Here is a 21,197-nt window from a genome sequence, read left to right as displayed (position 1 = left end):
GAAGATCAGTAAGGAAATAGAGGACTCAACACTATAAACCAATTAGAACTAACAGACGTATATAGACAACTCTACCCAACAAAAGCAAAACACACATTTTTCTCTTGTGCACATGGAATATTCCCCAGGACAGACCACATATTAGGCCACAAAACAAGTCTTAATCATTTAAAATTATTGAAATCATCAAAGTATCTTTTCCAATCACAACGGAATGAAACTAGAAATCAAGAGCACAAGGAAAACTGAAAATTTCACAAATTTGTGAAGATTAACACACCCTTAAACAAGTAATGGGTCAAAGAAGAAATCACAAGGAAAATTATAAAATACCTTCACACAAACAAAAATAAAAACACAATAAAAACACAATTTACCAAAATTTATGAGATGTAGTGATGAGTGATGAGCAGTGATGAGCAGAAAATTTATTGCTATAAATGTATACATTAAAAAAGAAGAATAATACCATTTGCAGTGACATGGATGGACCTGAGGATGGTCATGCTGAGTGAAGTAAGTCAGTCAGAGAAAGACAAGTATCATATGATATCACTTATATGTAGAATCTTAAAAAATAGTACAAATGAACCTTTGTTCCTATTTACAGGATGGAGATATAGTCGTGGATATAGAGGGCAGACTTGTGGTTGCTAAGGGGGAAAGGGGGGTGATAAATTGGGAGACTGGGACTGACATATACACACTACTACATATAAAATAGATAACTAATAAGGACCTACTTATAGCACAGGGAACTCTGCTCAGTACTCTGTAATGACTTATATGGGAATAGAATCTAAAAAAGAGTAGATATATGTATATGTATAACTGGTTCACTTTGCTGTACAGCAGAAACTGGCACAGCATTGTAAGTCAACTATACTCCAATAAAAATTAATTTTTTTAAAAAAGGAAGAAAGATCTCAAATCAACGGCTTACCTGGACACCTTAAGAAACTAGAAAAGGCAGAGCAAACTAAACCCAAAGCTCACAGAAGGAAGGAAATAATAGAAATGAGAGCAGAGACAAACAAAATAGAGAATAGAAAACAATAGAGAAAAATCAATGAAACCAAGAGATAGTTCAACTTTAGCTAGACTAAGAAAAAAAGACCAATATCCCTTACAAATATAGATGCAAAAGTCCTGAACAAAATATCAATATTAGTAAACCAAATCAACAGCATATTAAGAATATTGTACATCATGACCACGTGGGATTTATCCCATGAATTCAGGGGTAGTTCAACATAAGAAAATCAATCAATGTAATACATCATATTAATAGAATGAAGGGGAAAAGCCACATGATTATCTCAACTAAAGCATAAAAGGTATTTGACAAAATCCAACACCCTTTCATCACCAAAAAACCACTCAGAAAACTAGGAATAAAAGAGAACTTCCTCCGACTTCCCTGGTGGCGCAGTGGTTAAGAATCCGCCTGCCAATGCAGGGGACACAGTTTCAAGCCCTGGTCCGGGAAGATCCCACATGCCGTGGAGCAACTAAGCCCATGTGCCACAACTACTGAGCCTGCGCTCTACAGCCCGCAACCCACAATTACTGAGCCCGCGTGCCACAACTACTGAAGCCTGTGCACCTACAGCCCGTGCTCCGCAACAAGAGAAGCCACTGCAGTGAGAAGCCCGCGCACCACAACAAAGAGTAACCCCCGTTTGCCGCAACTAGAGAGAGCCCATGCGCAGCAACAAAGATCCAACGCAGCCAAAAATAAATAAATAAATTTATTTTTTAAAAAAAAGAGAGAGAGAGAACTTCCTCAACATGATAAAGGACATTTACAAAAATCCCACAGCAAACATCGTACTCAGTTGTGAAAGACTGAAAATTTTCCCTTATGATCAGGGACAAGACAAGGATGCCTTTCACCGCTGCTATCTGACATTGTACTGATATTCTAGCCAGATCAATTAGACAAGAAAAAGAAACAGATGATATCCAAACTGGAGAAGAGGAAGTAAAACTATCTCTATTTACAGATGATGTGATCCTATATATAGAAAATCCCAAAGAATTTACAAGAAAGCTACTAGAGCTAATAAGCAAGTTCAGCAAAGTTGCAGGATACAAAATCAGTTGCACAAAAATCAGTTGCATTTCTATACACTAACAATGAACAATCTGAAAAGAAAATTAAGAAAAGAATTCCATTTGCAATAGCATCAAAAGATAAAATACTCAGGAATAAATTCAACCAAGGAGGTGAATGACCTGCAAAGTGAAAACTATAAAACATTGCTGAAAGAAATTAAAGAAGTGGTGATCATTTTGTAATACATAAAAAATCAAATCACTACGTTGTGCACCTAAAATTAATATAATACTGTAAGTCAGCTATACTTCAGTAAAAAAACTAAATCAAATCAAATCAAATCAAAAGAAATTAAAGAAGACACAAATAAATGGGAACACACCTCACATTCAGGAATGGAAGACTTACTGTTGTTAAGTTGTTAATACTACCCAAAGAGATCTACAGATTCAATGCAATTCCTATCAAAATCCCAATGACACTTTTTGCAGAAATTTGTGTGGAAACTCAAGGGGCTCTGAATAGCCAAAACAGTCTCGACAAAAAAGAACAAAGTTGGAAAACTCACACTTTCTGTTTCAAACTTATTATAAAGTTACAGTTATCAAAATAGTGTGGTACCAGAATAAAGACATATATAGACCAGGGATAGTTTTTTTCAACAAATGGGGCTGAAAAAACTGGATCTCCACATGCAAAAGAATGAAGTTGGACCTTTACCTTACACCATATACAAAAATCAACTCAAAATGGATCAAAAATCTAAATGAAAGAGGAAAACTATAAAACTCTTAGAAGAAAACTTAGGGGGAAATCTACATGACATTGAATTTAGCAATGATTTCTGCTGCTATGACACCAAAAGCACAGGTAAAAGAAAAAAAAATAGGTACACTGGGGACTTCCCTGGTGGTCCAGTGGTTAAGACTCCATGCTCCCAATGCAGGGGGCCCGGTTCGATCCCTGGTCAGAGAACTAGATCCCACACGCCGCAACTAAAGATCCCACATGCCTCAACTAAAGATCCCACGTGCCGCAACTAAGACCCAGCGCAGCCAAATAAATAAATAAATAGTAAAAAAAAAAAAAAGATACATTGGAATGCATCAAAATTGAAATCTGTTCATCAAAGGACACTATCAAGAGATTGCAAAGACAATCCACAAAGTGGGAGAAAATATTTGCAAAGCATATACCTGATAAGGGGTTGATATTAATATGCAGAATCTTTTTTTTTTTTTTAAACAAATGCTTTTTGTTGCATGTCACTGAGACTGTGTGAGTGTGTGTGTGTTTGTTTTTTTTTTTTATTGATTGATTGCTTGATTGCTATGTTGGGTCTTCGTTTCTGTGCTAGGGCTTTCTCTAGTTGTGGCAAGCGGGGGCCACTCTTCATCGCGGTGCGCGGGCCTCTCACTATCGTGGCCTCTCTTGCTGCGGAGCACAGGCTCCAGACGCGCAGGCTCAGCAGTTGTGGCTCATGGGTCTAGTTGCTCCGCGGCATGTGGGATCCTCCCAGACCAGGGCGCAAACCCGTGTCCCCTGCATTAGCAGGCAGATTCTCAACCACTGCGCCACCAGGGAAGCCCCCAGAATCTATTTTTTTAATTCCCCCAATTCAATGAAAATAACCCACCCAGGGAATTCCCTGGTGGTCCAGTGGTTAGGGCTCTGCGCTTCCACTGCAGGGGACACGGGTTCAACCCCTGGTGGGGGGACTAAGATCCCGCATGCCGTACAGTGAGGCCCAAAACAAACAAACAAAAAAAGCACCCAATTCAAAAACAGGCAAAGAACCTGAATAGACTTTTTTGCCAAAGAAGATAGACAAATGACCAATAAATAAGCACATGAAAAGATGCTCAACATCATTAGTCATTAGGAAATGCAAACCAAACCACAATGAGATACCACTTCACACCCAGTAGGTTGGCCTTTATTAAAAAAATGGACAATACCAGGTGTTGTTAGTGATGTGGAAAAGTTAGAAAGCTCACACATTGTTGGTGGGAATATAGACTGGTGCAGCCACTATGGAAAACAGTTTGGCAGTTCCTCAAAAAGTTAAACATGGAATTGTCATATGATCTATCAATTCTACTCTACTCCAAGGTATACACCCAAAAGAATTGAAAGCAGGAACAGGTGTACACCAATGTTCACTGATGCACTATTCACAATAGCCCAAATGTGGAAACAACCCAAGTGTCCATCAACAGATGAATGGATAAAAATGTGGCATATACATGCTTGGAATATTATTCAGCCACAAAAAGATATGAAATTCTGATACATGCTACTACCCGGATGAACCTCAAAGACATTATGCTAAGTGAAATAAGTCAGACACAAAAGGACAAACACTGTGATTCCACTTGTATGAGGACCCTAGAGTGGTCAAATCCATAGAGACAGGAAGTAGAATAGTGGTTGCCAGGGGCTCGTGGAGTGGGTCGGAAGTTATTGTTTAACACGTATTGAGTTTCAGGTTGGGAAGGTGAAAAGGTTCTGGAGATGGATGGTGGTGAATTCACAACAGTGTGAATGTACTTTATATACTTCACACTTCAGCAATGTGGATTATACACTTAAAATGATTAAGATGGTCAATTTTATGTTATGTATATTTTACCACAATTTTCAAAAAAGACGGCAGGGCAGGAAGATGGAAGAACTCGGATCCCTGCGGCCATCCAGCTCCAGTTAGTCCGACCCCTCTTCGTTTACATCCCTGTCATGGGGTTTCTCTTACCGCAGCTATACGCAGTCCTAAGTGATGTGCCTGGAATTCCCTGCTCTCTCCCACCTGGCTCTCAGCATCCCCTACTGGTGCTTTGTAGGGCCCCGTTGATATTTTCAGCCGGATACCTCTTCTTCGTGGGGACTGCCCTGGGCACTGTAGGATTTAGCAGCATTCCTCCTTCTACCCACTAGATGCCAGTAGCATCCACCCCAGATGTGATGATCTAAACTGTCCCCACTCCTTGCCAGAGGCCGCATTGGGGCAGATCACCCCAGTTGAGAACCACTGCCCCACGAAGCCTTTGCTAAGCCAGCTAACCTGCTCACCGTTCTCCACGTGTCCTGTGGGTCCCTGTCCCCCAGCTCAGCTGTGACGCCGCAAAGGCCCCCTCCATGGCTTCCCAATTCCTGCCTGTCCTTCACAACTCGCGTCAAATTCTTCAGCGTGGTGGGGACTTTGCCCACCACCCCAGGCCCAGGCGGGCTCTCCATGCTCTAGTCATCACAGCATTTGGCCTCTCTGTTGCCTTATGTATGTGTTTTGCTCCTGGAAGCTGAGTTCCTGGTTCCTGGGGGCAGGGATATTGCACATATAAGGGTCCAATCTATGCATTTCAGTGAACGTATGAGATTGTCTTTCCCTGGAGCTCAGCCGCAGTCAGGAAGCACTGGTGTGGAAGACAGAAAGCCCAGGGCTGTCTGGTCCTTTGTCCCCATCCCCGGTGGGGCAGCCACCAGCATCTCGGGAGTCTGCTCACCCAGCCTGCTCGCCCAGCATCTCCGGAGCCTGAGGTGGGGAAGGGCCTGCAGGTCCATGGAGAGGATGGCCCAGGACTATGGCCTGGCCTGGTCTCTGCCCTGAGTCACAGAGGTGACTTGGAGGGAGCGTCCAGCCCGTTGCATCGGGGGCAGAGTCCAGCCTGCTTAGCATATCCTTCCTTCCACTTTTAACTGGAAATAGTGCTCCAGAGCCCCAGACAGGAGAGGGGCTTGTGACAATGAATTACCCTCAAGGTACCAGGGACACTCTCAGGGGAAAAGCTTTTAATGAACATGGGCGAGTCCTGGTTGGGCCCAGGAACCCACTAACAACTTGGCATGGTGCATGCTTCCAAGAGCTCCCAGGCCAGAGTAGAGACCAGGCCCCAGAGACAAGCCTAATGAGGTCAAGGGCAGTATCAGATACACACCAAGAAAAAGGTGCCCAGCCCAGGCCAGGGATCAGGAAGTCTTCCTGGAGGAAGCCATGCCCAGGCAAGAAAGGTTCCACACTCTAGGGTTGCCAAATTTAGTAAATACAGAGGAAGACGCCCAGCGAGATTTAAATTTCAGATAAACAACTAATAATTTTTTAGTATGTCACAAATATTGGATGGGACACGTCGATACTTAGGCTAGAAAGTTACACCCTTTATCACTGCCCCTCACAGATGAAGATGAGACTCAGAGAAGGGACAGGACAGGGCTGGACCTTGGGTTCCAGAGGGGGGCCCACTGATCTGAGCACCCTCCTACTCTGCCACTTAGCTGGCTGGCACTAGGCTGGCTACTTACTCTCTCTGAGCTTCAGTTTTCCAACCTGTACAATGGGATGGGTGTGTGGACAGTCAAGCTCGCCTCTCGAGGGCTGGTGTGGGGTCCAGCAGCATCGGGCTCCCACAGGAAGGAGGTTATTAGAAATGCAGAATCTCTGGCCCTGCCCCAGACCTGCGGGATGACACCTGCATTCCGAGAAGAAGCCTCTGCGATCCAGGTGTGCATTCAAGTTTGAGGGCGCTGTGTGCAGAGCCGTCCCACGGGACCCAGGGGCTAGCGCAGAGCCAGGCACGGGGCGGGGAGCGCGGGGGGACAGGGGCTCCCAAGCCTCATTGGGTCATCCCACACACAGGGACACTCGGAGAGGCCACTATACACCCACTTACAGCTGAGACCCCAGAGGAGGCCAAGAAAAGCGAGGCGCTTCCCTGGAGGCCGGGCTGGCACATCTCGGGTGCCACAAAGGCAGCTCTTGGAGCTGGTCTGAAGACCTCGGATATGCCCATGCTCTCCAGCTCAGCCGTGCCACGTCGATCTCACTGCTTCTCAGCGGCCTTGAGGATGGATTCGTGGGCAGACACTCGAGCTCTGAAGAGCTTCTGAGCTGAGTGAGGTTGAGTCTGCCCAGCGAGGTGCCTGGCGCACCGTGGGAGGCTGGGCAGAGGTGACTTTTCCTGCCCAGAAGGATCACGTCTTCTTTTTCCACATAAACATGGCTGTAGTGAACACACGAGAAGTGGCTCTTGGCCCCGCTGAGAAGCCGGACACCCTAAGGCTTTTCTCCGGGGAAAAGAGGATGGCATTTGGCAGGGGTGCCTCCCTGCACGAATTCAGTTCGATCGACATTGCCTCCCTCCAGGAGAAACTGCCGCTAAAGACCAAAGTCCCGAGAACAACTGATTCCCCAAAGGCTGAGTCACCGATCCTCAGCAGATGGGGAGAGAATTAGCTGGAATGGGAAATGCACTTGAACTGGCTCGTGCTCTGGGTCCAGAGGTTTCTAGGGACACTCTGTTCTCCCATGCGTTATCACCGTGGCCAAATCTGATCAGGGTGCTCTCCTGCTTCAAATCCACTGGCACCTTTTGGTGTCTTTTGAATTTTTAACATGTGACTATTATCTTTTTAAAATAAATCAGGTTAGTTTTTCAGTTTTTGCCTGTTTTGGTGGCAACCGCTTTTGTTTTCTTTTCATCCTCAGATGTGCCGGGTTCCCTCCCACCCGGAGCACTTACACACACTGTTCCCTCTCAGAACTGCTGTTCCCCCCACCCTTCCAGTCTCACCGGACTCCTCCAATTGGGTGAGGCCCCAGGTAACCCTCCTGGCACTGTGGACATCCCAGAAGGGTGCCAGTCTAGCCACCAGTGTGCTGGCTGGAGGGCCTGGCCCGCTCCCTCCTGCCCCCAGCCCAGCACCTGCACCTGGCAGCTCCAACAAGTGTTGGCAGAGCAGAAAGGTGCTTCAGGAGTCTGTAGCTCGGGGGAGGTTGGGATGCACTGAAAGCTTGGTTCTTGACCCCTCTAAAGCTCCTCCCATGCAGGGGCTGTGCTCTGTCCATCTCCCCTAGACCCTAGCCCACAGCCAGGAACACAGTGGCACCCATTCAAGCCTACGCGTGGGATTAGGCCAGCCAGGGGTGGAGAAAGTCCCTGCACTCTGCTGCCCCCTTTGCCGTGAGCTCTGTGCCTAGCCAGACTGGAAACGGCTGGAAACAGGCCAAGCTTATCTGTTGCTCAATGAAGCTGAGCTTAAGGCAGGCTAACCCCACCTCTTTCCTTCCAAGCCCAGATCACGCATCACGTGCACGCCTGTGTCCCAGGGCCTGTCCAGTTCTGTTTTTGACGTGCTTATCAAGGGCACAGGTTTCGTATCAGATACACAAGTTCAACCTCTGAGGGCCTGTTTCCCCACGTGTAAATGGACAGCAGTGCCTCCACCCAAGGCTGTGTGACTGAATGAGACATCCGTACACCTTCCCTCTGCAGACCCAGGGCATGGGGACACACCACTCTCTTCAACCCGCTCAATTCAGACCCCACCAAGTGCCAGGGCCCATTCCAGCTGAGCGAGGGTTATGTAAACACAGCCCAGGCTTATGTAATACAGTGCCTAGGATGGCACCTGCCCCATGCTGCTGAGAGCGCCGGCTACTCCTCCGCGGGCGTGGACCGCCGGGCCAGCCCGAGACACCAGGGCAGGCCTGTGCTGACCTCCAAATCCTGCCGTCACCTGCCCTGTGACCTTGACGCCAGCTAAGTTCTGAGCCTCAGCCTCCCACCTAGGAATCGGGAGTAGCCTTATGTTGGTAGAACGCTCAGCACGGGTCTCGGCACACAGCCTGCAACTAGCACGCGGCCACCAGGCCCCAGCTCTGTCCCCAGCTGGGAACACAGCCCAGAGCAGAGGCCCCTTTGAGAAGGAACATCACTGGGGAAACCCGAGGCGCCCACTCTCCTGCATCCGCGCTGATTCTGGATGTAAGCTCACTGGCCGGGATGCCTGGAGGTGGCAGGGTCAGAGGAACAGGGAAGGTTACAGTGCAAGGTTGGCACAGCATTGTAGAGCAGACAGCCTCCTCGATGTCCCGGGCTCTCTCTCGTGTCCCCAGGGCCAGGCCTCAGCTCCTCACCTGCCTCAGGCAGCAGGTGGGGAGGTCTGGCAGGGACTGAAGGCAGCAGCCAGGCGGGGGCCAGGATGCTCTCCAAGGCCGGCTCCTCCCACACGCAGTGACACCCACAATGCTCTTGGTACAGCTCTGGGACCCAACAGACACTCATAAAGCAGCCATCTCTGTTCAGCTCCACTGACTGACCTCCGTAGGGTGCCCGAGCCAGGGCAGACCGCAGGAACGCTGGCCGCATTGCACGGGCTGCTGTTGCACTCACTGATAATCCCACCCGAGCAGCAGCCCCTACCACGCACGCCCTGGCTCCCTGGAAACCCTCAGAACAGGGGCAGGAAGTGTGGAGACCCCAAACCTGAGGTCCCAACAACCCCAATCCCACCATACCATAACAGCAGCCGGAGGCCCAGGCTCCTCCCGCCATGCAGACCAGCTTGCGCTGATGCCTGGTTTTCTTTCTGAACGAAATACTCAAGCACTTTTGACTTTCTTCCCCGGCACAATCAAGGGCACTGAGTCATCAGCGTCCCCCCTCCTCCAGACGGCAGCTGGGAGGCCCGGATGGGGGTTGGGACCCTCTACTGTTAGAGCCTTGCAGCTGAGCTGAGAGCAAAGGAACAGGGCATGTGGGCGTCACACTGCCACTCGTGCATTTAAAACCCAGGTGGAGTCCGACCCCCACGAGCTCCTGAGTGGCCCTGAGCTCACACCCAGCTTCTCCTCGGCCTTAACCTTTGCGCCACCATCGCCATCATGCTAGGCGCCGCTGACCGCCGGCGCTCGGTAGCAGCGGCCGCAGTCGCCCGGACCAGCCCTCGAGTCCTCCTGCACCCCGCTCCAGCCCCGGCCCCGCTGCCGCTAGCCAGCCAATTCGCTGCTAGTCCCGTGGGCCACGTGAGACAGGAGTGGGTTGCTCGCTGGGTGACATACTTCAGCAAGCCAGACACTGATGCTTGGGAATTGCATAAACGGATGAACATGCTAGTTGGCTATGATCTGGTTCCAGAACGCAAAATCACTGCAGGCGTGCAGACACTTAAATGATTTTGCTAGTGCAGTTCACATTCTAGAGGTTAAGGTCAAAGCAGGACCTCATAAGGAAATCTACCTTTACGTCATCCAGGAACTTAGACAAACTTTAAACGAACTGGGAATCTCCACTCCAGAGGAACCGCGCCTTGACAAAGTGTAAACCCCACGGATGGGCTTCCCAAGGGTTTACTGATAATGCTACTTGATTGTAAACAATCACCTGGAAATACTGACGACAACATACTACCTTACCTGAACAAGTTTTCCTTTTTGAGTACCAAACCACGTAATGTATCGATAACTTGGACTTTAATGAAAGGAAAATGAGTTTGAACTGAAAGAAAAAACAAAAACAAAAACCGCACCCAGGTGTGCTGCACGTAGCAGAGCAGGGAGCAGTCTGGGGAGGAGACAGCTGTCCCTGGCTGCCTGAGAGAGTGGAAGGCTGAATTCACAACGTACCCACGTCTGGAGAAAGAGGTGTCGTCAGGAAGGACCATCTTCCCGGCAGGCGAGAAGTCGTTTCCGAGCTTCAGGGAAGGGAGGCTGTCAGCCTGATCCTAGACAGGAAGGCCGGAGCTGCCGGCAGGAGGGCAGGTGTCTCCTGGGCCCGAAGGCACCAGGCTGCAGCATTGCATGGCTGACCTCTTCTGGCCAAGGAGGCACCGTACACGGCAGGCAGAGAGCCAGGCACTGCTTACTGGAAGTGGTTTCTGATTCCCAAGGTTTCCAGGGATGGCCCCTTCCTACAGGCAGGAGGCACAAACCAGGGCAGCTAGGATTTTTATTCTGTTGTTAAAGGCAAAGCACCATCCTGGCCATGAATCTAGAGGGCCACAGTGCTGCCTGCCCTGAATCCAGCCCATCCGGTGCGGGAATCAAGCTCCCTCCAGGCTGGGAAGCCTGCTCCACACTCTGTGCTCAGCCCCGGGAGAGGCCCCGGACAAGCTTAGGAGGGCGCTGCTGTGGGTCCGCGCTTCTCTTCTCTGTGCCTGAAGCTGCGCAGTGGGTTCTGGGTTTTCACCTTCTGTGGGGGCAAAACGGTAGATTAGCTGTGGCGAGCGGATGTCCGTGTGCGCAAAAGGAGACAGACTCAGAGAAGGGGGTGCCGTTGCCACCTGGCAAGCCATACAGGCCGTGAGCCAAGGACAGGAGCTGCTGTGGACACCGCAGGGGCCCACCTTCCTCCCGCAGCTTGGAGGATGGGGAGGGCAGTGGGGAAAGAACAGCAGGTCCCCCTTTGCTCTTGAAGCTGCCCCGTGGGTGGCCAAGGGAGAGCCCCAGTGCCCACAACTTTGATCAGTGGCCTGGAGTTTGGCGCCAGTCCTCGGGACTTCTCTCCTCCCTCCTGAGGGCAAGGGGCGAGCACATCCTGGCGACAGTGGAACAAGGTGGGAGGGGAGCCCTGCAGCTGTCACCGAGGCTCCAGGGGACATACCTTGGCCTTCTTAGAGGAAGGGGGCTTCTTCCGCTTCTTGTGAGGGCGGACGAGGCCGCGAAGAGCAGGAGGAACTGGAAGAGATATCTGGCTCAGCGGCCACCGCCCACCCCATGTGCCAGCTCCCAGCCCCTCTCCGCAGCCAGCGTCCGAGAGCCCGCCAGCTCCACCCTCCAGCTGGCTCCCAGGGTGCTCTCCCCCACTCTGAGCCAGTGCCTGGCACTCCAGTCCACACTTAAAACACCTAAGAACACACGACTGTTATCACACATGCACAGGGCCAGAAGAGCAGCTATCCCCAGGGGTGGGATTCTGGGGACTTTCACTGTCTAAAACACTTCTTTACAGTATTTAAATTTGTCACAGTAAGTATGTAACAGAAAAAAGAAAATGCTGGGACTTCCCTGGTGGTCCAGTGGTTAAGACTCCGTTCTCCCAATGCAGGGGGGGCCCGGGTTAGATCCCTGATCAGGGACCTAGTTCCCGTATGCCGCAACTAAGAGCCCACATGCCACAACTAAAGATCCCATACACTGCAACTAAAGATCACGCATGGGGCTTCCCTGGTGGTGCAGTGGTTGAGAATCTGCCTGCCAATGCAGGGGACACGGGTTCGAGCCCTGGTCTGGGAAGATCCCACATGCCGCGGAGCAACTGGGCCCGTGAGCCACAATTACTGAGCCTGCGCGTCTGGAGCCTGTGCTCCGCAACAAGAGAGGCCGCGATAGTGAGAGGCCCACACATCGCAATGAAGAGTGGCCCCCGCTTGCCACAACTAGAGAAAGCCCTCGCACAGAAACGAAGACCCAACACAGCCAAAAATAAATAAATTAATTTAAAAAAAAAAGCACAAATATTTATTAAAAAAAAAAAAAAGATCACGCATGCCACACGAAGATCCTGCATGCCACAACTAAGACCCAGTGTAGCCAAATAAGTAAGTATTAAAAAAAAAAAAAAAATGCTGCTGAAACAAAAAAACCCTACATGTAATTTCTTCCTATGTGGCCCCTCCTCCCATATCCTTCCTCACCTGTCTGGTGCCACCATCACTGCTCGTGACCTGCTACATGATCCCTGGGCTCTGCTGTCACTCCCACCTGCCCATGGCACAGCACAGGGTCCCATCTGGCCAGGCCACACAGGTCCTGACAGGCCTCTGGGCATCACACCGCCACACCCTCCCACGTCACCTTGACCCCTTTAGGTCACACGCTTTTGGCAATGACTTTGCTCCTTTGTGACAGAGAGGATGGAGTTCTCTCCTGAGGCAGGAGATAGATGGGCCCCAGGTTAGACATTTACAACTAGCCTCCTGTTTACACTTTGAAAATAAAGATAATAATAGGAACAGGATAAGCAGTTGGTCTTTGTCTCCTGTGGACACCTCAAGGTAACGGGAATGGCAGGAACAGAGAGAGGTTAAGCCCTGCTTAGGTAAAAGATAAGGAGACCACATATTTCTCATTCTTGGGGTCAAGGAGACCTCCCAGACTATGCATGAGCAAAACAGTTCCTCAGGGGAGGGGGTGCTAGACCATAATATGGTCTGCTAACCTCCCAAAAACCCTCGTGCTGGAATCCGTCGTGGCTAAAAGATGCACGCGCACATCTGGCAGAGCCCTCAGTCAGACCAGATATGGACTTGGAGCCAGATAAAGCAAGATGACTGGCCAGATGAAAACTGGAAAACTGCCTCCATGTAAGTGATTTAAACCACCCCAAAAGCTCACGGCTGGCCCGTGCTCTCTCTCTGTCTCTCTCTGAGCCCACCCATGCTTTCTCTGCACCTATCTTCCCTCCTAATAAAACTTTACTTACCTCACTACTTTTTGCTGAATTTTAAAGAATTGCTGAATTCCTTCTTCAAAGCAGACAAAAGCCAGGGCCCTGCTCCTAGGCACTACTAGTCTCTGGCGGTCTAGGGGCTAGGATACGCCGCTCTCACCACCACGGTCCGAGTTCGATTCCCGCTCAGGGAACTGAGATCCCACCTCAGGCTGCCACACGCTGCAGCCACCTCACAGCTACCCGAGAGCACTCCCACCCCTTCTCCCCCCCCTCCCTTCTCACTCCGCAGACCAGGACCCCGGCTGGTGTCCCCGCCAGCTCACTGTCCTGGGGGAACCTGGTATTTTCCCGTATCTCCTGGATCCTTCCCTTCCACTCGCTGGGGCCTCTCCTGCCACACCTGCCAGTTTATGCCAATCCAGGGGGGTGCTGGGGAAGGGGGCCTGCACTCACCACTCTTCTTCCTTAACCCACTTTAAGCACCTTCAGCATAGAAGTCACACATACCCGTTACCAAAGACACAAGGGACATCGTTACCCAGGTGTAAATGGAGCCAGGCCCCTGAATACCTCAGCTGGGTTTTGGCCTCCTCTACATCATAGAAACCATCTCAGGGTCCATTCTTGTCCTCACAGCTGCAACCCAGATATCCCTTGTCCCCACAAGGTCTGTTCTGTCCCCTCTGCCAGCTGTTCCAGAGACTCCAGCCACCCCACCCCCGGCTTGGCCCGGTCACTAATCCCGAGTCTTCTCCAGCACAAGCAGCACTGCCTCTTACCTGCGACCCCCCCGCACCTGGTCACTCCCTTCCATGCCCAGGCGGCTGCTTGGCCAGGTACTGGCTTGCTCTTTCACTGGGCCAGGCTCTGGGGCGAAAACCCCTGGCCTTGAATGCCTGGTTTCCTGTCTCCCCAACAGAGAGAGCAATGCCTACCCAGGAGGCTGTGAGGATGAGTTCAAGCGAGTGAACAGAGGTGCGTTTGTGTCTGTGCACATGCTTGCTGCCCAGTCCCCGTGGTCCTGTGTCAGCCCAGCGTACAGCAGCTGAGGGACAAACGCCCACCCCATCCCCCAGCCCTGCTCACCCAGGTAGTCAGGGACATGGCCCAGGTGAGGCTTCACCACAGCGGGGTGCAAGGGTAGGTCGTGCCGCAGCAGCTGGAGATCCCTGGGGTTGTCTTCAAAGTACGTCTGGCGGGGGAGAGAAGCAGGCACTGCAGCGTCAGTCCTCCTTTTGCAATTTCACAGGGGAGTTTCTGAACAGGTAATCGGTCTTTCAGAATTTCAAGGGCTAAGGTTTCACACCGCCTTCATCTGTGGCCACCTGGTCCCCCTCCAGAGCCAGCTCCTGATCCGGTTTCTCATCTCCCCTCAAGTGCTCTGCACACGTGGGAAGGCATGTGTCCCCATTCCCACCCCCCTTTCTGTGGGGAGGCCAGGAGCCTGCCGCACCCTCCTCACTGATCATCACCCCACGGGCCGTCCTGCACTGACACACAAGCAGCCGCCTCTTCCTTTCCTGTGTAACACGCACCGCGTGGAGGCACCCAATTTGGCTTCCCGCGTCTCTGTGGAGGACTCCCGGGTGTCTCCACCTGGGGAATCATGACGAACGCGGGCACACGTGCGACTGTGCACGTCAAGAGAATAAACTCCAGGAGCTGTGATTCTGATGGGCACAGCCACTGTCCACCACAGAGGCCAGGCTGATTCACCTCCCAACAGGACAGCTGGCGTCCTTCACCCGCTCTTGGCCTGTTTCCTCCCCACCGACCTGCTGAAGGCGCAGCTAGCTGTCCAGTCCACTGCCTCTCATGCTCATAGCTGGGCCAGCCTCCTGGAAGGGCGATGCCCTTAAGCCCCGCCCCTCCCTCCCCAGGGCCCCTCACCTTGAGCTTCTCGGAGTGCAGGAGCTCCTCCTTGATCTCCTTCAGCCTCGCCTCGCGGATGGCCTGTTTAGTCACTGAGCGCATGGCGTCCTGGGGGCAGATACCAAAGGTCAAGACGGCGGGGCTGCGAGCCACAGCCAGCCCTCGTGCCGGGGTGCTCAGCAGCAAGGGCCTGACGCTGGGTCCTAGAGAAGCCCCAGTACTCCCCGGGGGCCCCGCTCACCCTGCAGCGGTAGCGGAAGCCCTCGATCTCCTCCATGCGGAACTGGTAGGGAAGCAGGACGGGGGCTCCGTTCCCTGTGGAGGAGACGGCAGTAAGGCTCCCCGGGCTGAATGCTCCGGCTGGGGTCTAGTGGGGGCCTACCGCTTAGAGCCTCCCACACCCACACCCACTCCCTGGGGCGAGGCAGCCGGGGAGCCAGCCCACTCCTTCCCCGCAGCGCACACGTGCGCAAGAAAACCTGGGTCTCACGGACAGTTCACGACAGGCAATCCGCTCTGCTGTGGCGAGGGCGGCGTGCTGTCCCCACGTCCTGGGTTCCTGTCACGTCTCTCAGCCTCAGGACCTGCCCCCCCGCCCACTCTCCTCCTTCAAGGCTACTCCAGCCACAAGGTCCCCGTGATGACAGCCGCGGAGCACTAAAGAGCACCAGCCCTTTCAGTCAGATGCTGGTCTGTCACAGTAGCGTACTGGGTCACTCAATGTTTACGACAAAAGAAGATGGGGCAGGGGGGCGCGGGGGGGTTTGGCGGTGCAGCAGGGGCTTCACCCATTTCAGGTAAGGAAACCAGGGCACAGAGAAGCAAGGCCCAGAGTCGTCCCTCGATCTCCCGTCAAGCGGTGCCCCAGGCCACCTTCTACACAAGGCCAGGGTTCAATGCCAGGCGGTGAGCATGTCCTTTCTCGGCCCGTGTGGCGAGCAGCAGTGAGGCCCCACAAGAAGCCAGGCTGGACCCTCCCCCATAACCTGCTGGATGGTGGAGCAGCCCTGCCCAGCCCCGGCTAGCACGCTCTTCCTGCAGCCTGGAACGCTGCCCGGCTGCCCCGCTACAGCAGGACCTCCCGAAGGCGCCAGCGCAGAAACCCCCCAGCAGCCCCCTCTCCCAGGGTCTTCTCTAAGATGCCACCAGTCCCACCCTGTCTCCCAAACCTCTTCCCTTGGCCCTTCTGCCCCATGAGGCAGAGAATAAACATGACTTTGGCCAATTACATGACGGCTCTGGACCTCAGTTGGCTTGACTGTGAAGGGGGACAGTGCCTGCCACCCAGGGAAGGGCAAGGACAGGCGGAGGGACATGGCGCACAGCGTGGCCAAGTGTGCGGGGGGCTGCTGCTCGTGCCGGCGTCCCTGCTGCCATCACCACCACTGGGTCTGCGGTGTCATGGCAGAAGCCTGGCCCTGGCGCAGGCCAGTGAGAGCTGGGCTCTTACCTCCGCTGAGAAGCTCCTCGATCTTGCCCAGATGGGAGTGCTCCGTGGGCAGCACGAAGGTCAAGACTATGCCTGGGTTGTTGGCACGCGCTGTCCTGCAAGGAGAGACGGCCCAGCCCGTGTTTCTGGCTATGTGTCCTACAGTGTGCCCTCCATTCAGGTGCCCAGCCTGCCACGCCCCAGTTCTCCTACCTGCCGGCCCGATGTATGTAGGCCTCGGGGGTGGGGGGGAGATCAAAGTTGAGCACAGCACACACGTGGTGGAAGTCTATGCCGCGGGCCACACCAGCCTCCGGATCAGCGGCCCTGCAGGAAAACGCCCCAACCTCAGACAGACCCCTCCTCTCCTCCAAGGCCACGTTCTCAAGCTTATTTAATCAGCAAAATCTCTACACAAAGCCTTGTATGGAACTACAGGACCCTGACATGTGTAAGACTCTTAAGCATCAGAACTGGAACAGGAACTAGGGTAGTGGGGGCAGCCAAACCGGGCTCTGACCTCAGCTCTGGGGCAACACTGCCCACAGGCAATCTGAGAACAATTCCAAGCCAGCCAACCCGTTAGGCAGACAGAGACTGGGACTCCTCTTTCCCCCGAAGAAAGATCCTTCCCAAAAGTCACAGCCACTGGAGGCTGGGCCGCCTCCCCTCACAGGATGATGGCGCGCCAACAAACCAGGCAGTCTGGCCCTTCATGCTGCCCACGGAGCATGTGTGTTGGCCCTTCAGTCCCTTCCCCCACACTCACAGTCTTCTGAAAGGCTGAAAAGCGGGTCTCCCTGGGGAGGGCTGGGAGGAGAGAAGCGTGCACTCACCTGTTCCGCTTGGGTCCTTTGCCCCGATGCTTGCCCTTGACCGGAGGCCCCAGAACTTCAGCATCTGTTGCTATGACGCAGTCATATAAGCCTTGGTTGAACTGTGAGATGATGTGGCACCTGTGGCCCGAGAGCAGACGGAAGTGAGCCCCAAGAGCAGGCTGGAGGTCCTTCTCCCGCCCCCTGCTTGGTCAAAACGGTCACCCTTTCTGACTCTTCCCTCTTCTTCAACTCTTCCCCGACTTAATCTCTGTGCCTCAACCTCCTCAAATGAGGATGGAATTACAGTAGGTACCGCAGAGTTGTGACAGATAAAGTCAGCGAGGATCAGTCAAGCCCAGAGCCTGGGCACTATCTTCAACCAAACCACGGGAGATGACACACCTGGAGCGCAGTGGGAGCTCTCCATTGAGCACACAGGCGGGGATGCTGAACTGCTCCAGGAACAGGCGCAGCCGGTAACTCCGCTCCACTGTGTTGACAAAGAGCAGAGACTTTCCCCGGATCAATGACAGCTTGAGCAGGGCATACAGCAACAGAAATTTGTCTTCCTCAGTCTCACAGACCACCTGAAACTGCTGTAACTGGTCTGGCCCTGGCAGCTGGGACTCCTGTAACTTGAGGGTAACCTAGGGGAGGACAGGCCTGTGGTCAGGAAAGAAAAGAAGACAGAAATGCTACTGCAAGCCACTGGCTCACAAACCCCAGCACAAACGTGTTAGTGCAGGGCACCCTGGGTCCCCTCCAACTGTGTAACGTTAAGAATTCAAAGCACGCTAACCGTTGTAGTGCACAGAGAACATAAAACTACACACAAACATTTGGGGCACAGAACAAAGAGAAACACACTATAAATTACTGTAGTGAGGAGAGAACCCCTAGAGCAGCAACCTTTCTGAAGAGTAAAGTTCACATAAGGTGAGAACTTTAGCCCTGCTGCTCAAAGTAGCCTTTGTGCCCCGTGGGGGTCCCTTTTCAGGCTTTAGGCAAAGCATGGTTTGAAGCCCCCAGCAGACATCTGGAACTACATAGCGATTTTAGGTGGGGGGATAGGGGGATGGTTTACAACTACTGGCTTCTAGTACATCAGAACCAGGAATGCTAAATCAATAATTTCCCACCCCAAATAATAAAGGGTTCCTTTGAGAAGGGAGAAGCAAGTCCTTGAGTATCATGTCAACGCCTCCAGATGCTTCCACGGGGCCCTTACCGGGTTATGCAGTACCAGCTCTTTGAGTGCTTGTACATCCTCATTAAAAGTAGCCGACATCAGAAAAGCCTGGTAAATCCGGGGCAAGTGACTAAAATGAAACGGAGCCCCATCAGACACCAGCTCCAAAGCCTCTAACTGTGGCAGAGGAACTGGCCCCCTCGCTCTAGGTCCTAGTGTCTATTCACAACCCCTTTTCCTTACCAGAGAAGACTCTTGAGTTCCTCCTCAAAGCCAAAGGAGAAAAGAAGATCAGCCTCATCGACCACCAGCAGCTCCAAGGAGTCTTGCAGTTTCAAGTTGTCTTGTTGCAAGTGGTTTAATATGCGGGATGGGGTCCCCACCACTACATCGGGCTTCTCCATCAGCACAGCTCTGCAGGTGGGCAACACCTCAGTGTTGGGGAGAGGGTAGCAGCTGGGACCTCACCCTGGATTAGCCCTCTTTCTTGCTGCACACAAACCCAAACCCACATCCCAGTGCAAACTCATTCCCCTACAGCCCTGTTGCTTTCACCCACCTCTGAGAGGCTGAGTCTTCAGCGGCTGAGACATTGGCCACCCGGATGTCTCGAGCACAGTAGGCAGCCAGCTGCTGAATCATTGACTGGGCCTGCCGTGCCAGTTCCTTGGTCGGCACAAGGACAAGGGCTCTCACAGCTTGCTCTACTGCGGGGCCTGTCTGCAAGAGACGAATTAAAGACTTCAGCCAGTCGGTTCACATCATCACGGCCACTGCATGCTTTTCTCTACCTCTTCCAGACAATCTGACCCAACTGCTGTGACTTCCTCACGACAATCCAGTTGTGTTCTGGTCAACCCTTCACTTACTTTACCCACCTCAGAATGTAGATAGAAGACTCTTTTCCCAGGCACTGACCTCAAAAAGGATAACTTACTTTATGGTTACAAAGTTACTTAAAATGTACCCGTTGCGACATTGGCTTTTCACAATAATCCTACAGATGGAAGGATAAAATGTGCCTCCTTTTTATAGTATAAACAAGAGAAAGCGATTTACTCAAGACTACACAAAGAATGGTGGTCGCAGGGCCCGGACTTAGAGCCCAAGTAACCTGAATCCCAGCCCAGAGCGTTTTACCACAAAACCAACAGGTTCTCTCAGACCACGCTTCACGGGTAAGAGGTCAAAAGAAAACCCGGTTCTTGGGCAAGACTTGGGGGCGTGCGGGTGGCGGGCACAGCTTTCCCAGAGAGCACAACGCCACTCAGACGCCTGCGGCTCCCTTCCCCGGCCCCTCCCCCGACTCACCGCCTTCTTGTGGAGCAACAGCTGCAGCATCGGAATGGCATAAGCGGCGGTCTTCCCTGAACCCGTGCGGGCCCGAGCAAGGAGGTCCTTCCCCTCCAGGGCCAGTGGGATGGCCTTTTCCTGGATCAGCGTGGGTCGCGACCAGCCCAGGTCGGTGACGGCCTAGAGGAGACAAGGGACGGCTCAGGCGGCGCGCTGCCCTGCCGCCGCCCCTCTCCACGTCGGCCCGGCTCCTCAGCCCTCCCCGGTACCTGTAAGAGCCGGTGGTCCAGGCCCATGTGTTCGAAGCCCAACGCTTCTGGATCCTCCATGCTTCTGCCCTGTAGTGACAGCGCGCACGCGCGACAGGAAGAGCACGCAATGACGCGTGGGCTGGTCAAAGCAGCAACCAATCAGCTTCAAAGGAGTCAGCACCTCCCGGAAGCCATGGCTTCTGGTGTTCCCCGGGGTTCTGCGGCTGCGGCGGTTAGTGCTGCCTGGGGTGTCGGGGAGGGGCGGCGTGGGGCGGGGACCCCGGGAGGGGCCCTCGCCTCGGGTCCTCGCCAGTTCCCTGACACGACCTCCAAATGGCGTGCTAGGTTAAGGTTACCAGCGGCAGGGGCAGCCTCGCCCTAGCAGTAACGCCAGCATTAGTTATATTGACAAAGACATCAATGTTTAGAGTGCTCGTCTGTGTACTACCTAGGAACAGGCATGCTACGGTGGTAGCTTACCACGTTTGGGAAACACTGGTGGGTTCTACGCCCTTTCCTACCATTATGCATCTGGAGGATCTCTGTCAGGTTTATGTGTAAGCACTAATTGCTCTGCCACCTACTATGCTCAGGAAAACTGCACCAGCTTATGTGTTCCAGGGCTGTTTGCCTGTAGCAGTGGTGGGAACCGTGGGAATCTGTAACGGGGCAATGGCTTTGAGAGTAGAAAGCAAGTGACGCTGGGTGTACCAGCATATAACAGAGGTCACCGAGGCTGGGCTAAGGTTCAGGGCCACAGGCAGTCCAAAGGACAGGCTATAGCAATTGGATTGTACAAGGATGAAGGTTGGAAGAATAAGTGGCATGAGAAACAAAAAGGTAGGTTGCTCTGGGGTTCCCAAACCTAGCAGCCCATGTTGCCTGCACAGCTTGGTTAAAAATAAGAATTCTTGGGAGTTCCCTGGTGGCCTGGTGGTTAGGATTCCGGGTTTTCAATGCGGTGGCCCAGGTTAAATTCCTGTTTGGGGGAACTGAGATCCCACAAGTGGTGCAGCGCAGCCAAAAAAAAAAAAAGGATTCTTAGTCCCCACCTGTATTAGTTTCCTATTGCTGCTGTAACAAATTACCATAAACTTAGTGGCTTAACACAAACTTATTAT

The 21,197-nt window shown here is 52.6% G+C and overlaps 1 protein-coding gene and 1 pseudogene across 1 annotated transcript; one reads left to right on the top strand and one right to left on the bottom strand.

The window, feature by feature from the left end:
• Nucleotides 1–9,716: 9,716 nt before the first annotated feature.
• Nucleotides 9,717–10,218, top strand: LOC137768771 (cytochrome c oxidase subunit 5A, mitochondrial pseudogene; annotated as a pseudogene).
• Nucleotides 10,219–10,287: 69 nt separating this feature from the next.
• On the bottom strand, nt 10,288–20,176 carry DDX56 (DEAD-box helicase 56). The gene is made up of 14 exons (XM_068550295.1): nt 20,095–20,176; nt 19,844–20,005; nt 19,092–19,252; nt 18,776–18,946; nt 18,572–18,662; nt 17,746–17,990; nt 17,362–17,481; nt 16,739–16,852; nt 16,547–16,641; nt 15,338–15,411; nt 15,115–15,204; nt 14,311–14,416; nt 11,434–11,507; nt 10,288–11,022 (listed from the first exon to the last, which is right to left on the bottom strand). The coding sequence occupies exons 1-14, from the start codon at nt 20,152–20,154 to the stop codon at nt 10,945–10,947; spliced, it is 1,641 nt and encodes a 546-aa protein (XP_068406396.1). The 5' UTR covers nt 20,155–20,176; the 3' UTR covers nt 10,288–10,944.
• Between the last annotated feature and the right edge of the window lie 1,021 nt (nt 20,177–21,197).

Source organism: Eschrichtius robustus, chromosome 8, assembly GCF_028021215.1.
Source record: "Eschrichtius robustus isolate mEscRob2 chromosome 8, mEscRob2.pri, whole genome shotgun sequence".
NCBI lineage: Eukaryota > Metazoa > Chordata > Mammalia > Artiodactyla > Eschrichtiidae > Eschrichtius > Eschrichtius robustus.
Note: the sequence above shows the minus strand (reverse complement) of the source record. Positions and strands in the feature narration are given on the sequence as shown.